This window comes from Ascidia mentula, chromosome 6 (assembly GCF_947561715.1).
Source record: "Ascidia mentula chromosome 6, kaAscMent1.1, whole genome shotgun sequence".
Classification (NCBI taxonomy): domain Eukaryota; kingdom Metazoa; phylum Chordata; class Ascidiacea; order Phlebobranchia; family Ascidiidae; genus Ascidia; species Ascidia mentula.
Genome location: NC_138571.1, coordinates 21,099,048 through 21,116,197, shown reverse-complemented (window position 1 = coordinate 21,116,197; position 17,150 = coordinate 21,099,048). Strand labels below are relative to the sequence as shown.

General features: G+C 39.3%; 4 protein-coding genes across 5 annotated transcripts; 2 read left to right on the top strand and 2 right to left on the bottom strand.

Moving 5' to 3' along the window:
* The first annotated feature begins 257 nt into the window (after nt 1–257).
* LOC145905579 (uncharacterized) lies at nt 258–2,285 on the top strand. Its single transcript, XM_082992821.1, has 7 exons — nt 258–358; nt 415–666; nt 739–844; nt 1,066–1,253; nt 1,368–1,525; nt 1,642–1,800; nt 2,017–2,285. The coding sequence occupies exons 1-7, from the start codon at nt 280–282 to the stop codon at nt 2,176–2,178; spliced, it is 1,104 nt and encodes a 367-aa protein (XP_082848947.1). The 5' UTR covers nt 258–279; the 3' UTR covers nt 2,179–2,285.
* Nucleotides 2,286–2,385: 100 nt separating this feature from the next.
* Nucleotides 2,386–5,025, top strand: LOC145905577 (uncharacterized). 2 transcript variants are annotated; one of them, XM_082992819.1, is made up of 5 exons: nt 2,386–2,591; nt 2,933–3,166; nt 3,253–3,627; nt 3,682–4,026; nt 4,186–5,025. In XM_082992819.1, exons 2-5 carry the CDS (start codon nt 3,011–3,013, stop codon nt 5,017–5,019), a joined length of 1,710 nt encoding a protein of 569 aa, XP_082848945.1. In that variant the 5' UTR covers nt 2,386–2,591; nt 2,933–3,010; the 3' UTR covers nt 5,020–5,025. The 2 variants fall into 2 exon arrangements, with proteins under 2 accessions (XP_082848945.1, XP_082848946.1); XM_082992820.1 differs by having other exon boundaries at nt 2,386–3,166; nt 3,682–3,774; nt 3,829–4,026.
* A 104-nt stretch (nt 5,026–5,129) lies between these two features.
* LOC145905580 (uncharacterized) lies at nt 5,130–9,283 on the bottom strand. The gene is made up of 2 exons (XM_082992822.1): nt 6,910–9,283; nt 5,130–6,009 (listed from the first exon to the last, which is right to left on the bottom strand). The coding sequence occupies exon 1, from the start codon at nt 7,454–7,456 to the stop codon at nt 6,917–6,919; it is 540 nt and encodes a 179-aa protein (XP_082848948.1). The 5' UTR covers nt 7,457–9,283; the 3' UTR covers nt 5,130–6,009; nt 6,910–6,916.
* A 2,358-nt stretch (nt 9,284–11,641) lies between these two features.
* On the bottom strand, nt 11,642–14,394 carry LOC145905443 (uncharacterized). The gene is made up of 4 exons (XM_082992647.1): nt 13,587–14,394; nt 12,935–13,054; nt 12,498–12,618; nt 11,642–12,390 (listed from the first exon to the last, which is right to left on the bottom strand). Exons 1-4 carry the CDS (start codon nt 13,682–13,684, stop codon nt 12,247–12,249), a joined length of 483 nt encoding a protein of 160 aa, XP_082848773.1. The 5' UTR covers nt 13,685–14,394; the 3' UTR covers nt 11,642–12,246.
* Between the last annotated feature and the right edge of the window lie 2,756 nt (nt 14,395–17,150).

The window sequence follows — 17,150 nt, the reverse complement described above, 5'->3', positions numbered from 1 at the left end:
GATGAATTTGACTTCTTCCGGGAGTCCGGCTTTCCGGAGGGCGGGAAAAAGGAAGTGTTATTTACGTATATATACCGAGACCTGTTGTCAACAGGTTGATGGTCTCAATTTAAAGATTTAGACTTTAGAATAACAGCATGTTAGAAGACAGTTTCGAGAAAGCCTATATGCATATAATTATCAGATTTAGTTATTCTAGGTTTGATGCAAGGTATAATGAACAGTAATTTTCAACACATTTTTTCTTGTTTTTATTTAGATTGTTTTGTAAATTTTACCATGACGACGATTTGTTTTTCCGTGTTATTATTAAGTTTGTGTGTTGTGGTGTATAACGCCCAACGGACAAATGCATCAGGTAAGTTACTATTATAACTGGGTAAGCATTTCTTATTGAGACTTTTTACTGGGCAGGGGAAGCTGAATGGTTTTCTATCCGACCTCGAAGAATGCTTCGCTCTCGAACGGTGTTCAGACTAAAGGGCGCCACACCTGACGAGTGTGCGGTAGAGTGTATATCCATGAGGGGGCGCTGCCTGTCATTTGATTACCACCGTCGCACGCGTTCCTGTTTTGGTCGCAGAAACGGAGATGAGGTCCTCGATAGACGTCACAGGCCCCACGTCAGAAGGAATGAAAATTATGATTTCTATGTGTCGTCGCCAGGTTTGTGATACTGAGTTATGTTGAAGTAATTCGAGGGATTCTGGATAGTTGTAAAAAAAATCATTTGTACAGACAGGATAAATGGCGTGCACAGAACTCCGGTGCAACCGGGCCGCGTCGTTGAGCGCCCCCATATGGTGAGACCTGTCTTTTCCCCAACGTTCGCCCCACACACAAGGTAAATTTCTTTTTCTGGAAATAACTGCATCAAAAAAAGAGCTCCGATGTTTGCGTCAGTTGGTAAAAGTCACGTTGGCTTGTTGCCATAACGAGAGCACCTGAAAATTAATTATGTCCGGTAGCAACGGCAGCAACAAAAAACAACTTGTTTAAAACTATATGATGTGTATGTAGTATCAGTTTGACATGATGATATAAATCAAATATCATCACAAACAGGCCTCCTCGACCCAGACCGACCTACCGACCACGCCCACCACAAACCAGACCGAACTACCGACCACGCCCACCACAAACCAGACCGACCTACCGACCACGCCCACCACAAACCAGACCAATGAGGACTTATCCAACAAGGCGGCCAGTGCGCACAACTTCTGAACCAACATTATTAACCACTCCCGCAGGTAAAACTTCAATGAATTTGTTAGAGTTTGCTTGTTAGGAATTTGTCGCCACTGGGCAGTTTTTTCCCACATTGCTTCTTATGTGAGTAGAAACGTAGATTTTTGATTTTTCAGGCGAGTGTCGAAAAGCTATTGGTTTGGAACACGATGTTATACCAGACGAGAACTTCAATGCATCCTCATCTTTCTGGTACTTCTACCCTTCAAGGGCAAGGTTAAATGGTGGAAGTGCTTGGATGTCGAATAATCGTGATACGAATCAGATGCTTGAGGTAGAATATTGCAAGCAAACTGATCATTGACTGATTTGGTTTCTTTGGGATTCGCAATCTTTTTCATGGGATTCGCAATCGTTTCAGTTGATGAATATTTTTTCTTTCAACTTTAGATCAAACTTGGACGCGACACCCAGCTCGCTGCTATAGGAACACAGGGCTATTATTATCTTTTACGACAAAATTTCGTAAAGACGTTTGAAATTTACTACGAAAACAGACGAACAAACGGTAGATTTACCCCATACAAAGAAGCAGTTGGCAAAGCAAAGGCAAGTCAATAATTCCTGAGATTATTTACCAACATACTTATACTTGGTTGGAAGCCTGGCATTATCTCGTCATGTCCATAGTTAAAAAGTAAAGTGACAGTGCCTTATGTGCTGTATCTAATTGTCAAAGGTTTGATGAAGAATTTTTCGTCCAACAATATTTTGAAACCCCTAGTTTTGAAACAAATATTCATGGTTTGAACACAACTTTTCCAGGTGTTTAAGGCCAACACGGATTCCAATTCAGAGGTGGTAAATTTGTTCAAACGACAACCTTTCATTGCCAGAACCATCCGGATTCAACCTTTAAGTTGGCAAGCCAACATTGTGCTTAGAGTCGAGTTATACGTTACGTGTGATTCAAATATTCGCTTCTAGAGGCGCCATAAAAATAATATTGCCTGTGTATTTTGCGAACCGCAGTTTTATGCAATACTTTTTGCTGCTTTAGAATGTAAATAAAAATTAAAAAACAAACATTGTCAGATACATTGTCGGTTAAAAAATGTTTATGTAAATAAGGCGATGGTTGGCAGGATATTTAAGACAAATGGTTGTCAGAGAATAGTCAATGGCGGGAATCGATTGATTAATTTACTTTCGATAAAAATTATTTATTCTGAAACCTAAGATAAAAATGCAAAGGTTTGTGTTGCATAACAAGCAGATGAAGAAGTTGCCAGTGAACGCATGTGAAGCAGAAATATGGACTTACTTAATTGAAATACACGTTTTTCCTGCCATTACATAAAATACTGTGAAACGTGATGATTCATTTAAAACTTGAACAGGTAACTTCCTTTTTATATTGTTTTTATAAAGTGATAACTTACTCCAATGTGAAGATACAAAGACTTATTATCAACCAAACGTGCACGCTTTTGGTCACAACATTTTTGTTAACATAAAAAAAAATTGTTAGTGGAAACGTTGGTAAAAGGTTGCCTTCTAATGAAAATGGTTCAACATTTTGTCTTCAGTGGGACTTTTTATAAAAATTGCCCTCGGGCCATACTTTTTAAAGTGTCTGAAAAGCCAAGGCATGGAGCAAATGGTTGTTAATCCACAATTGAATGCAAAGCGTTTTAGGTAATCTCTACATACAGTGGTTAAACATTGTTTGTTTCATTAGGAACATGATGTGCTGACAACACAGTAAGTGTGTAAGCAGTGTTTATCTCACCAAGCAAAGATCAAGAAGTTGCTTGCAATGAGGCAGATATCAACATCTGTGTTAATAATTTGTAGTTGTGTATTGGTTAGAAGTTGCCCTCTTGGCTGTAAATGTATTAGAGAGAAAAACTTGGCAAGTTGTACCAGTGCAGAATTTGATTCTGTTCCAAAAGGCTTTCCAACATATATCACAGTAAGTTTATAAAAATGTTGTTTTGAAAGTGCTTGTGAAAAAAGGTTATTGAATAACCAAATTTCCTACAATTTTTTGTGCTGTAGGAAATCTCGTTGGCCGACAACAAAATTCAATCACTTGTGGTTAAGTCATTTCCTCGTCAACTTGCCTTAATGAAACTGGATATTGCAGAGAACCAAATTTCAGATATAAACTCTGATGCTTTTGTTGCAACGTCACAGAAATATGGTAACAGGGGTGAAATGGTTGAAAGTCTTCTGATTCTTTCAATTAGATCCAATAAATTATCATTTATACCCTCGGATGCTCTGAAAAACTTACAAAGTCTTGAAGAATTGGACTTAGCAAGGAATAAGATTTTGATAATTGAGTCCAATGCATTTTCTAGTTTGTCAAATCTGCAGCAATTGGATTTATCAAACAATGTAATCGAGATGGCAGCAGTTGATGCATTTCAGGTAGTTGTGTTAAATTGATGTTCATTTTTAATGTTGCGATTTGTCATTTTTCAGGGTCTCCAAAATTTGAAAGTACTGGATTTATCATTGAACTCATTGTCATTAATATCTCCAAGCACATTTGGCCATCTGACCTCATTAAACCAGGTGGGAATCCCAATAACTTTTGTTATTCCATATCCAACATTTATTTACTTTCAGCTTTATGTCACAAGAAATTCTTTACGAAAGATTCACCAACTAGCATTCAGTCACTTTACATCATTAAAAGAACTCCACTTGGCTGCAAACAGAATTGACGCTATTCCAGATAAATTGTTTTCATCCATAAAAAATTCACTTTTGATTCTAGATGTCTCAAAAAATGAATTAAAGGAATTAAATCCAGTGGCATTTCAGGTGAACAAGCTGTGGATTCAAAGAAAACTTTTTTTTTCTTTTTCAATTTATTTTGTAGCAAATATTAGCATTGTTGGTAATAATTTGGTTGCATGGGTGCAAATATTTAACGATTACCATACACTGGTAAAGCATACATGAAGGAAAGTCTTATTTCAGGGGTTGGAACACTTGCAAAGCTTAAACTTGTGCAATAACCATTTGACCAAACTACATGATGAAAAATCCAAGTCCTTCATTTTTGAACAATTGTCTTCACTTAAAATACTGAAAGTAGATTCAAATCTGATCAATTCTGTGCTTGATTCATCACTAAATTCTCTCCAACAACTTCAACAATTTACCCTCTCTGGAAACCTGATAAAAACTTTTCCCAAAATAAGTTTGCCAAGCCTGGAAAAGCTGGATATTAGCTCCAATCTGCTTGTCTCTATGGATAAAACTTCTTTACAAGATTTGCCCTGTTTAGAACGCCTTGACCTGGCGGACAACCTCCTTTCTGACGTAACAAGCGATGCATTTTCATTTTGTCATCGTCTTCGGAGTTTGCACCTTGAACGTAACCGCCTGACAATACCGCATACAAGTTGGTTCGCCACTCGACGATTTGGCCGCAGACGTAGCCATATTAATGCCTGTGTGGGCCACCTTGCGGAAAACCCTTGGCTGTGCGATTGCCGCACGTGGGCGTTTGCGCACGCAATTGCTAAATCTCGATCCACAAAATCGGAAGACGTTAAAATATATGTGAACTCTGATGTGATGATGTGCGACCAACCGGAAAAGTTTTTCGGAAAAACATTCACTGAGTTCGCTAACGCCGATTTAGGATGTGACGTCACTATACAATTAACTCGTCACCAATGGAAGTGGATTTTCAGTGGTTTCATTGCATTGGCTGTTGTTTACGTTTGTGTTGCACGTTTAAACAAGGGTTTAAGACAGATCCACAAGCAAAGAGGATTTACGAAGCCGACTTCAAAACATTTATAAATCACAAAAAAACTTTCATTGCTTTTTGTCTTCGATCTTGGTTTGTTTATTCTCGTAAGATTTAACCCTGGGCCTGGCGCTGCTGGCTGGGCAACATAACTTGTCCTACGTCACTAACTATTTGTTATATTGTCATAAAAGGAACATACATGAAATGCAGAAATGATCTCGTGACAGGAAACATGTGGGAACAAATATATAAGGCTGGCGGTCACCGAAAACAATAAACGAATTTGGGACGTTATAATATGCTAAAAAAAGGCGATTGGAGAAGCGCTGCTAAATTTGCGCTAAAATGTTTAATACTGCGTGCAGTATAATTTAAGTGCACAAATAAAGTACAATTAGTATTTGCATAAAACGCAGTGTAGTATAAATAAACACAACACCAACAGAATGTTTGTATGTTTTTCAATAAAAGAATTCGTTTCGTGGTTGGAATACTTGCAGTTTCGAAACAAATGCCTGTTTTATCTCGAAGTTGTTGCCTGAAGTGCTGCTTGGAAAGTTTGTGACGCAATAGTGGGCTCTTTTTGGTAACATTACACAGGCGCATTTTGACATGGGCTATGTTGGTTTTCGTTTTATCCAAGCTCACGATGAATGAGATTTGAATCGTTGCATAAATTCATTGGGCACGCATCGTGTTGTTACACAGACCTTTAAAATGTTTTTCATTCTGAGGTAAAAACTCTATTGAAGAAAAGTGCTTTAATCACAATAGGAAGCAATAAGCACTGCATGTATGTGTATGCTTGGTGGCGGTCTTTTGTACACATATGCACAACACCGCCTAATATGATTCCGAAGTAGCTCTTATGTCCAGGAAAGCTGGTGCATAAAATTACTTTTTGGAACGCAGAGCTTGAAGAACACTTGCAGTTATGGCTTTCCGCGTAACACAGAGCCGTTGTAATCAAACAATTCCTTTTGTTTAATGCCGCCTTGTACGTTCTGTGACGAATATCTTGTGTGTTCAACTGCTTGTAGCTGCAAAAAAGCAAGTGAATTAGCCATAACACGAAGATGAATCTATTTTAGTTGCGGTATTTGCCTGTAATGCGAACGCGTTTAATTATTTAAGTTGATGTTTATCTTTAATGGCAATTTGTATTCGTGGAAAAGATTTCTGCTATTTTTGCATTTAATTGGTTTCTGATGGAGTCCCCCCCCTTTTAATTAAAGTTGCACACGATACATTATCACTTTCCATTTATAGATTGCTCTTCTGCTTGCTTTAAAGTTTAGGTGAAGTTTTTCAATTCAAACACAACCAACCCTTTGTGACAAAATAAGCATGAACGTGTCTAACGATGACACAAGCTTGTTGACCGTAAGCGAACCATTAAATGTTGGTGCAACGAAGTGATGTTGGTGTTTGGATTCAGACGCATTGTTGTAATGTTCCATCCGGTGTTTGGGGTTGGTCTATTTTAGATTTAGTAACGAACCATCACAGCTATATTATCGCGCTTTCAACCCAAATTAAATTCAGGTAATTATTTCGGCGAAATCAAAAATAATTTTCATGTTGAGCCTTTGTATGGAAATTGTACCTGTTTCATAAATTGGCAAAATTGCGGATTGTGAGTTATGCGAATGTAAACATTGTTAAACCCACGCCATTGTTGCGACATAATTTTCTTTGTTGTGTGGCGATAATGATGTATTGTTTATCGCGCTAAATGGGCATTGCAGAGTTGTGTACTTACAATTGTTTAAACTCCCACGATAATTTTCCTTTCGAGTTATTTTCGTTTGCGGGAATGCCCCGAGCTATTGTACCTAATGGGTTTATATCAGCATAAATCCATAGGAACACAAATTAGTCTAAAACTAAAGAACAAAATTGTCTAAACAAAAAAAAAGTGATGAAGTTTGTGTGCTTACCTTTTCATCACGTGCCCTTCCGCGATTGATACGTCACAGTAGACCCTGAAATGGTCGTGATTTTTGGAACGTAGCTTTCATCCAAATCAATAATTTCGTAATTGTTGCTGTTATTCTCGTTGGGGTTCGCGCGACAAAGCGCATTCCCCTCGTTTGTTGACGAGCTTCGTGAACTTTTTTCAATTGACGCGTCGCGCGCACCAGGGAGAGATGAATCGCGTTCATATGCTGGGTTGGAGAATACCGGAATCTCTCCGCGTTGTCGCGATTTCTCCAATTCCTCGGATGTCGCTTCGAGAACTTTGAGATCCCAAACCCTAACTTTGCGTTCCAGAGCAGGGATTGTGATCATATGCCACAGGAAAAGGAACATAACCCCAAAAAACGTGCTCGCTCCTCCAACGTAACCAAGGAAATCAGCATATGGACTTCTCAGCGCTATTCCAACGATCATAAGGGGAATACCCGCTATTAGGCACACCAAACCCACTACATAGATGGGAATGCATTTGCTGAAGTCACCTCTTCGTCTACAGCACACCGACATATTTCAGATATTTTCAGTTTCAATATCTATGATGTTTCTGCTTCTTCCCCCTTCTGCACATAAAGGACAATTTGCATAAATTCTTTTGTAATCGAGTTTCACTTTACTTTCTGCTCGGTTGCCGCTGTGTGGAAGAAAGCGTTCTTTCGGGCGCCTTCATCGCTAATTTACATTCCAAAACTTCCTTTTTCTTTTCACTCGCTGACTCGCCTTTTTCACTTGTAAGATTGTTTATCATCTATTGAGACATGTTGCTACCCACGATTAAATGTTATCACCGTTAAGATAATCATCCTCAAATATGTGAGCAGTCTTGGTTAGAATTCTGCTCACACTGGTAACTGAGTAAGAAACTTAATGGTTCCACATTTTTATTTCTGTCACATCATTGTGGACTTTCCTGCTCAATTTGATGGAAAGTTCGTTTTAGCTGAAAATTCGACCGACCATTAGTTGGCAATCGAAGGCGCGCCATCAACTCACTCACTGCCACCACAACAACGGACAACCACACGAGGTAATTTGTAAGTTACCATTCTTCCAATTCACCTCGGGCTATTCCCACGAGACGCTACTGTCTCGTCACAAACCTCCCTTGTCACACCTGGAACGTGATATATACGTCCACGAAAGTATGTTGCTGCATGTCTGGTTGGGCGTTTTTCTACTTTCATTTATATAGAGTGGTTTTGACCAACCGATGGGCGATGGTGTTTAAATTATCAACAGTTTATCCATAATATCAAAACCAACTGACTCTCTCCCACTAACGTGATATTCTGACATGATAACATTCTGTGGCAACACCAACTTAGCAAAATAAATATTATCAATGTTGAGCTTACTAAACTTCCTCCTTGTTACGCGTTTAAGTGAATCGCGACCCACGTGTTGATGTTTGGCATCACGTGCAAGCTTCACGAAGTATCACAGTTACGTAATAAAAAACATTCGAGTTTACTACAGAGTAAATGGCAATAACATTTTATGCCGCCGGGCAAGTTGTTGTCGCATTAACGAATCGTTTAGTCCAAGCCTCAGGGTCATTTGCCAGAAGAACCACCTACATGTGTTTGCAACGGGTTTCCTTGCGTGAGGTTTTCTGCTTATTGGGGAACGTTTCTGTCAATTAAAATTGTTTTTTAGTGTAAATATCCGATTACAGTTTGTCATTCAGACAAACGACTTTATTACTCCACGTGCTAAACTTGTTTTCACATCTGGGCACGGATATTAACATAAAGATACCCACGCACCTTCCTGCGGTAAACATTCATTGTGACGTCACACTAAAGGTGTAAAGTAGGCTGGCTCAGCGGAAATGAAGTACCGGAATGAGCGCGCGCGCTTAGCAAAACTTTAACCTGCTCTCTATTGGTGGCTTCACAAATTTGTCACAAAGTAAAGTTGTAAGTTTGTCGGCAAGAATCCGTTTATTTACTTCAGCTCTCAATTCCCGGGTTTGTACAGAAACCTGAATGATTCCTCAAATAAACTGACAAACTATTTCAACCAATGATCGAAACACACTTCAACCTGTCTGATAGATTACCTATATACGTCATACACATGTACTCTGTACTTGGTCAGGACGAACAAGGACAAGGTAACTCTGCCCACTGTAACTTACTGATAATCCGATTGGACAGACCTTATTCTGCACAAGACTATATGCAAGCCTCATCCATTACCAACTGCCGCTCTGTGAATTATGGATGAATAGCTTGCTGGACGCTTGAATCATATCCTGTTGTCACCGCCTCGTAGCGGAATTCCGACGCAGCGTTTACAGTCGATGAACCAACACAGTCCAATTGAAGACAGAAGTGTTTTAATTTCACTCGTCTAAGTTTTCTCTGTATTTATACTTAATATAATGAACTGCAGGCGAGACAACTGTTTCGACCAAACATTATTGGCTTTGAAATTTACACTTGCCGTTGGGGCATTTTAATATGGGAGTACACTTTTGCTGTAACAGCGACAAAGTTTTTCGAAACTGCATGTTGTGGTTCACCCGTTAGCTTGAAATATGTGATGCTATTATTCAAGCGAAAACTTACTACCGTGGACAATGAAATCTTGACAAAAATACCGGATGCCGCACTTTCAAACGGTTCTTCACGCAGCACTGGCGAAACCTTACTAGAGACGGTATTGTGACGTTTTTCGACGTCACACAAAGTGACAATACGTTGCCAGGGAGCGGCAATTGTGAGTGGTTTTACAATGTTTAACCGTAGTTTAATCACTGGTTGTAGGGTTGAAATGTAAACGGGATGGAAGGAAACCAGTATTTATGTCTCTAGAATTCGTTGCCCGCCAACTTTAGGGGAATCCATTTACCAAACCCACACGTCCGCATTTTCACGAGCACGTTTGTAGAATATGTAAAAGTTTTCATTAAATACGCACAATTTCACAGAGCTTAATCTCAGAGTGAATAAATGTTTTATAGAATTAACGTTGAAATCAACTTCAGTTCACAAACTTATGCCCGCCTTACATACAAGGAACAATATGAGAGGACGCTGACAACCTCATTCTTTTATCCTAACTTCTCCATATGAAACTGATCTGTAGCAAACATTGCGTCACATGACGAATCTTTCCTGTGGCATTTCCGCTTCACTTTCAACTTGAATCTGCAGATAGACATGTTTGTAAATTCACAAACATTCCTCTCTGTGGAAACCTTCTAATAGCAGTTACAAATGACGTGCCCTCGATTTGTACAAAAGTTGAATTGTTGAAACCAGACACCGGTAGAAACAAGAACCCACGTAATTCCAGTCACAGATCAAAAGCTTAAAAGTACGTTGTCACTTTCGTGGAGGCATCGATGCGTCAAACAGTCGACGGAACGCGTCTACATCCGCATTCGATGCGTTTTCCCTAAACTGTCTGTAAACTTTCATTTTTAAACATCGCCAAAAGTCATTCAACATTAGGCTTCAACTTTTCAACGTATTTAACTTAGAGTGTGCCTAAAATCAGCGAATTTCATCAAATAATTCCTCGTGTTTTTTGAAAATCGATAAATATTAAATTTTCCGCAAACCTTCACCGACCAACACACCCTTCGAAGTCACGCCACGATGACGCTGCTTTTTGATTGTTACGACACAAAGCGCCGGTCATGCCTGATTTCATGCGTGTGACGCTGGGTGGTTAACAGGTGTAACTATGTACACAGGCAGTGCAAAGGATAATTTCTATGCGACGAGCTCTGTTAGAACTCTACCCTGTTACTTATTGGCTGGTATCGGTTATTAATGGCTTTGAGGCATAATTATGAAGCCAATTCCACATTACCGTTATACGCCCTGAGGCGTTTGCCATCATCTTGTTAACATCCAGCTTATCTAAGAAAGTATTCAACAACAGCAAACTTGCTGCAAGTAAAATAAACATTTTCTAATCCCTTTTTTGCTATTGTTCTCTTATTAAACAATGTTTACCATGAGGCCAACACCTGGTATAATATAGGTTGCCTGTGGACAAATTTTCTGTTGTTATCTTCGATTTAAAACCTGCTGCTGTACGTAAACTCATCGGAATCCTCAGGAAGATATTGAGATGACGTTAAGTCTCAAACATAACTGTTAAATCTGAATTAACTAAAATGCTGCCTCATAGCTGTCTGTTTCATTACACTGTCTGTTACCAACCCAGCACAACAACAATCTTAACTCCGTATCAGAACAGCACGTTTTGTTACGTCACAAATAAAGCACGGAAGCACGTTCCGGTTTTATGACGTCACACACGATATGCTTTATAATAGATCGACAATTTATTTATTTATTACCTAATAATGCGGTGAAAAAAGTTTTGTCGTAGCATTGGTTAACGAGGAACGATGACTCAACATGACGTCACGTTAGAGGCGGTTACTCCCTGGGTTTAAATTGTGGTTTTGTGTAACGCCATCTCACAACTGGATAGTTTGGTTGTACCTCAAATTAAATTTTTGGCTACACTGGGGTTTGAACGCAGGATGTCCGGGGCACGAATCCCGATCAGGTTTTCTTCTTGGTATGAGGATCGGGCACTTGACTGATGCTGCCAATCACCCGCGCCCACATCAAATAAAATTCTACAATAAAACTTCCATATTCTCTCCCTGGCGCTACCTTGGCATAGATCTTGAACAACTTACACGCCGCAAGATGTCGACAGAGAGATAATTAGTTTTATTTGAAGAACACTCCGAAATGTACGAAATTACATGGATTTGTCATTGAATGGATGACGCGACTCAAGGTCAAGATTTCAATATTCGCACACAATCAAGTCCTAAACGAACAAACACAACAATAACACATAAAAATACGAGGTGTGTTATGTCACAGATCATATTGTTACCAACAACAAAATTTATTTCCTAATTGAGTTTAAATTCTATTTAAGCAGGGATGCCAAGGTAATGCGTGCCATGTTGGCTGTATACCATGTGACGCGTGCCATTTTGGCTGTATACCATGTGACGCATGCCATGTTGGCTGTATACCATGTATTGCTTGTGAGACATTTCGGGGGCGATGTCTGAATAAGTTAGCAAAGAAACTTTGATTGAACGTTGTTGCAACTGAAATACGATTAAGAACTACACAAATATATTTTCTAACATTTACATTCAAACTGAAAATCAGCCGCATGCCGTTTTAGAACTAATGACGTCCCCTGTGTTTGGTTTGTGTTTCATTCAATATTCCCGGTATTTACGGTCAATGTTGGAGATGAATATAAATTAAACACGTTCTTAGTTAAGCAACTATCCATGCATTTTATTTGCATTCCAGTCGATGCATATGTTCGGTGATTCCATTACGGAGGGAAGAGAAGCATTTTATCCAGGCCTGTAGCGTTGGTGAGGAAGAAGGGAGATTCAACCTTTCTCCAATCACAAACAGGAGCACAGGTAAAAGGTACTGAAACACAATTCGTCAAAAGTAGAAACAAACATGAAACATCGAAATAAAAATAATATTTAGCGGAGCAGCAGCGAGTTACCGAAAAGTTAATTAACGAAACTTACTTCAAAGTATTCTGGGTCCACTCGTTTCCTGACGTGAATTTCTCCCAACTCTTTGAGCAAGTTTTCGGTTTCTTCGGGTTTGTCCAAATAATCCACGTACTTTGTAATCGACATCGCAATCCTAAAAAACGCTATGACGTCACAAAACCTAATTGCTCCCAACCTTGCATTCACAAACTCCTTTTAATCATCGCCGAGTCTGCGGAGACGTGACAATAAATTAACCAAAGTATGTTCACGCATGGCGGACCACGATTCCAGTGGGAGTTACGTCATAATAGACAATGTGACGTATCATAATGTCATGATCTAGTCCCGTTTGTATGAAAACCAATTAAATCACAACCTGATTGCAATCGATTCCACGCGGGCTTTATTATAATGCCTGTCTGACTTGTCAAAAATATTCTCCATATCTTCCCCGATCAATTCCTTACCTCGTTGCGTGGGATTTTACTTTCCGTCGATTCCGCATCTTTTCTAAAGGGAGATCTCCCTCTAGAGATATTTCTATGTTGTAGAAAAGTTTTCGTATAAACTTTGATTCGTTGAGTAATCTGGGATAAGAAAATGTGTATTTGGGTTGGTTTTGATCAATAGGAAAAATAACGCGGTGTAGGTTGAATACTCGTCAAGTCTGACACACCGAAAATTCCTTTAATGCCACATGCTGCTGACAAAAGTCATTTCCATTCGCTACTTTGTCGGTTGGTTGTTATGACAACAAGATGTTAATTTCACACGTGACCCGGCATTATGGGTTTAAAAATTTGGAGATAGGGGGGACTTTTTTGCGTGACCTATTGACCCTCCCCAAAATTTCCACAAGTGAATGGCCGATAACTGTGTGGTAACAAATATACAGACTACATATTCCTCAGAGTTATATGTAATACATATCAGTGAGGCGATCAAATTTATGTTAATTTTTTTATCGTGATGAATTCGGGCACTCTAGGCTTATTCAAATATTACAAAACAACACTTTTTTAAAAAATAGGCTCTGGTTTAAACAAGGTTTTCGACGTGTTTATAATTTTACCGTTGTGAGTTTTTTTAAACTAGTAAAAAGTTTAAAAGACCTCGAACCTGTGAAATATGAGGAGACCAAGTTCCTGCATTCCCATTTCCTTCATTTCCTCCCATGAGTTTCTGATGAGTAAGATCTGCTCCTCTGTGTATTTCATGGTTTCAAGATTCCTCTTGGGAGAATCACACTTGCAAAATTCAGGCTTATTTGAGTACCTAGGTTTATTTCTTGTTGAATTCTGGAACGAAAAAACACGTGAACAACGCGGGTTTGTCGTTGAAAAAGCAGAACGACGATATTTTGAGGAATGTTGTTCAACACACGAAATATCGACCTCTTCGAAACTGGTTCTGCTATAGTTGTGACCACCCTAGAATTCATCGCGCCCTTTGTTGAAACGATCAAGGTTATATGACGTTTCCTCCCGCGTTGAACATTAGAACGATAGCTGATGACGTCACGTGTTGTCACACAGCTGAAATTTCCGAATAAGCAAGCGACGTATTTTGAAAGTGAGCAGAAAGGATTTTTTCCCTCCTGGCGTTACCATGGTGACGAACGCTTATGTCGATGAGTTCAAACTTAAGTCTTCCACTGTTCTGGTTGATTGAATACGGGTTGATTGCGTCAAACGGTAAAATACTATCTTGCCGATAGTTGTTGCTGTTTGTCCGACTCGTTGCAGTGTTTCCCACATAACTTTCTTCTTTCCATCAAATTTTGGTCATTCACCAAAATATCTTGCCTTCCACACCCCTAAACACGTGTGCAGACGGTATATGCGCCCTTCCTACAGTTTCAAGTAATATTTATTAACAGAAAAGACAATAACAAACCTACTCTGAAATTCCACATAGATATAAATTATTCAGCGCCTTCCAAGCGACATGTTTTCTTTGTTATGGTTTTCAAAATTTCAGAAAGCAACAATGCCCCATTGTTAGCAAACAATTCGAGTACAATGAATTGGAAAGTAATTTGGAGAAATAATGTCGTAAAATACTTTTCCCGAGTAAACTTTGAACTGAAGCTCCCTGAGTAAAACAGCTTTTAAATCAAATAATTTATCACTTTTATTAATGTGTACAGCTTTCAAACGTTCCCACGAATTTGAGCTAAGAATAACCTCGCACATCAATCACCGGCAAAGTTTCGTTTGGTGATGACAGCCAGGCAACCCTTAATTAGTTCAAGCCACCAAACGATTTTACTCCACTGGAAGTATTTCATTTACCAAATCGCATACCCAAATAAAGGGATTGAATTTGCTGCAATGTCAAACAAATCTAGTAGAAGCGTTTGAAATTAACCTTGGGTATCTAACGAGGCTAGTGTACTCTGCCGTATTGAAGTTGAACTTCCCTGTCAACAGATGCTGCCAATCTCGTCTGGGTTGCACTGATCATATGACATTCTATCGGCAGTAGTGACCTTGCGTCTCAACCATTTCATGAGTTCATTTTTATCATCATGCGTTGGGTGGAACCATGTCAGTTTCTTGTATCTTTACTGCAAGTTTTAAAATGCCTGGTTTGACGGGAGCCGTCTTTAGATATCCTTGACATTTTCCGAGCGTTGAGAATATGTTAAATTTTCATGAGAATCAATATCTTCAACCTTGTCTGCCGGCTGTGGTATTCTCGCTAAATATAACGTCTTCTGCGTGACTGCTTGAAGGTCATTTAAGTCGATTGATTTTGTCTCTTAAACAGGACCTTCTTTGCGCAAACATTGGATAAATTTATCATTGTGTAATCGCACTCTGCAGTTATTTGCGTTTTGATTTTATCGCTTGTTAGAAATGTTGAGGGTGGCGATATCACGGTTTGTGGACAAGATTTCCGACAAAACCACCTTTAAAACACATATGTCAATTTCACCTGTTTTTCCGTGACCTTCGTTTACACGCTCGACACACTTACAAGGTCATTTGTAAAACACTTGTAACTAAAAAAAATTCAGACGGAGTTTGCCGCAACCCAATTCCTATTATGACGCCTTATTCGAAAATAAAACAAACTTGAGTCCAACAGAAAACCTCGCCCGCTTCTCCTTCGCGGTTCGATGCTTGTTCTCCATTTCATATTATTTCCGAAACTCTGTGTGAGTGATATTGCTACGCTCTTGACAATTTGAGTGACGTATTCCCTGCAAACTGAAACGCGTTTTCGCAAATCTGCGATTGAATTGCGGAGATTGTTTTTGCAACTGGCGCTAATTTAAGATATTTTCCCACAAAATCTTGTTTTCCCCTTGCGATTGGTTGCACTGTGCATGTGTATGAGGTGTTGGTTACATAAACTGAACCCACGCGGGGTAGTGAGATGTCTAGTAACGCGAAGACAGATATGACAGCTCAACTCTCTACACGAATATTGTAGCAATGTGAAAAGGGTTTCACACCCCGCGCCTCGGGACTTGGCCTCGTAAATAGCGGTCAGACGTCTGGCTCTACAAAGGAAGTATGCTGTTCTCAGACAACCTCACGATCCACCTTAATGCGTAAGAAATGCAAAGTTTTAGAGGGTAATAGTTCACTGACCGCGAAAGGCTTTAGAAACCACTTCCACCTTTTGTTTGTGAACTTTCCAGTTCGTTGACAAATGATCTTTGGACTACGAGAAAATTAAAATTCATCAAACCTCAGTCTGTCGGCTTTCTTGCTGTTAAAGTCCTGCATTGTTGCATTTAAAATAAGTTTTCGCGATTTCTCAGCATTTCGTTTTTTTAATCCACACACGCAGATTTTCATGAGGTTTGATACAAAAATACCAACTCCGCAACACAAGCACTTTGATAACAGACGTCGTCCGGCAAGTCTCGGAAAGTTTTAACTGCCTGGCTTCGAGCGACTGCAACAGGCTAAAGAGCAATTTTTACAATATTGGTAAAAGATTAACCACAATTAACTTGCAACATTATTACTTTTGCAAACTAATAAACCGACACACAGTATTAATGCTCGTCCACCTTAAACCAACAATCAAACTTCTTCGTTGTTTTTCATACTGTGGTAAATAATAGTTTGTAGTCTCACCTCTAACATGGATTTGTTCCGACTTTCTATGGGTTGTTCGGTTTCGGTGGACACAAGATTTAAGCTTCTGTGATTGACTCAAACCACAGTAAGAAGGTTGATTTCTGCTGCCTTGTTTTAATTTGGTTTCTTTTGTGTGACTTCATCACAACCAACTTTCTCACTTAGCGCTTGGCACCGAACACGTGTTTATCGACTGCTGTGTTCTCCACTGATTGGAAGTCCATTGATTTCGACACTTCTCTCTTGACGGGTTTTATGAACGCTTGGGTAATTTTTTAAATCGACGTTGTCTCACTTTGAAAGTAATCGTCTGCTTCACTCAGCTGTGGACCTGATGCCTTTGTACGAAGGCTGACTGTCCCCTAAACCTGTCAACCACACCAGGGGGTTTCCGCCAATCACATCCTTATATCACGCGACAATCGGACAATTTTTAATTTTTTGTCTGACTTTTAAACTTTCCAATGACACAAATTTATCTCAACTAATCCAAACATAAATCCAATAAAAACGTGGAAAACATGCAAAAAACAAGTTGTTTAGCAACCTGCTGATACTTGCTGTGTACACGCATGGTTTAAAC

What these genes read in the sequence shown, in the direction of transcription:
- LOC145905579 (XM_082992821.1), top strand. Translation starts at nt 280, where the DNA reads ATGACGACGATTTGTTTTTCCGTGTTATTATTAAGTTTGTGTGTTGTG. An exon ending in ATTATTAACCACTCCCGCAG is followed by an intron (nt 1,254 to 1,367) that starts GTAAAACTTCAA and finishes TTGATTTTTCAG; the next exon opens with GCGAGTGTCGAAAAGCTATT. An exon ending in ATACGAATCAGATGCTTGAG is followed by an intron (nt 1,526 to 1,641) that starts GTAGAATATTGC and finishes TTTCAACTTTAG; the next exon opens with ATCAAACTTGGACGCGACAC.
- LOC145905580 (XM_082992822.1), bottom strand. Translation starts at nt 7,456, where the DNA reads ATGTCGGTGTGCTGTAGACGAAGAGGTGACTTCAGCAAATGCATTCCC.
- LOC145905443 (XM_082992647.1), bottom strand. Translation starts at nt 13,684, where the DNA reads ATGAAATACACAGAGGAGCAGATCTTACTCATCAGAAACTCATGGGAG. An exon ending in GGTCTCCTCATATTTCACAG is followed by an intron (nt 13,055 to 13,586) that starts GTTCGAGGTCTT and finishes TTCTTATCCCAG; the next exon opens with ATTACTCAACGAATCAAAGT. An exon ending in GTAAAATCCCACGCAACGAG is followed by an intron (nt 12,619 to 12,934) that starts GTAAGGAATTGA and finishes AGCGTTTTTTAG; the next exon opens with GATTGCGATGTCGATTACAA.
- LOC145905577 (XM_082992819.1), top strand. Translation starts at nt 3,011, where the DNA reads ATGAGGCAGATATCAACATCTGTGTTAATAATTTGTAGTTGTGTATTG. An exon ending in CAGCAGTTGATGCATTTCAG is followed by an intron (nt 3,628 to 3,681) that starts GTAGTTGTGTTA and finishes GTCATTTTTCAG; the next exon opens with GGTCTCCAAAATTTGAAAGT. An exon ending in TAAATCCAGTGGCATTTCAG is followed by an intron (nt 4,027 to 4,185) that starts GTGAACAAGCTG and finishes GTCTTATTTCAG; the next exon opens with GGGTTGGAACACTTGCAAAG.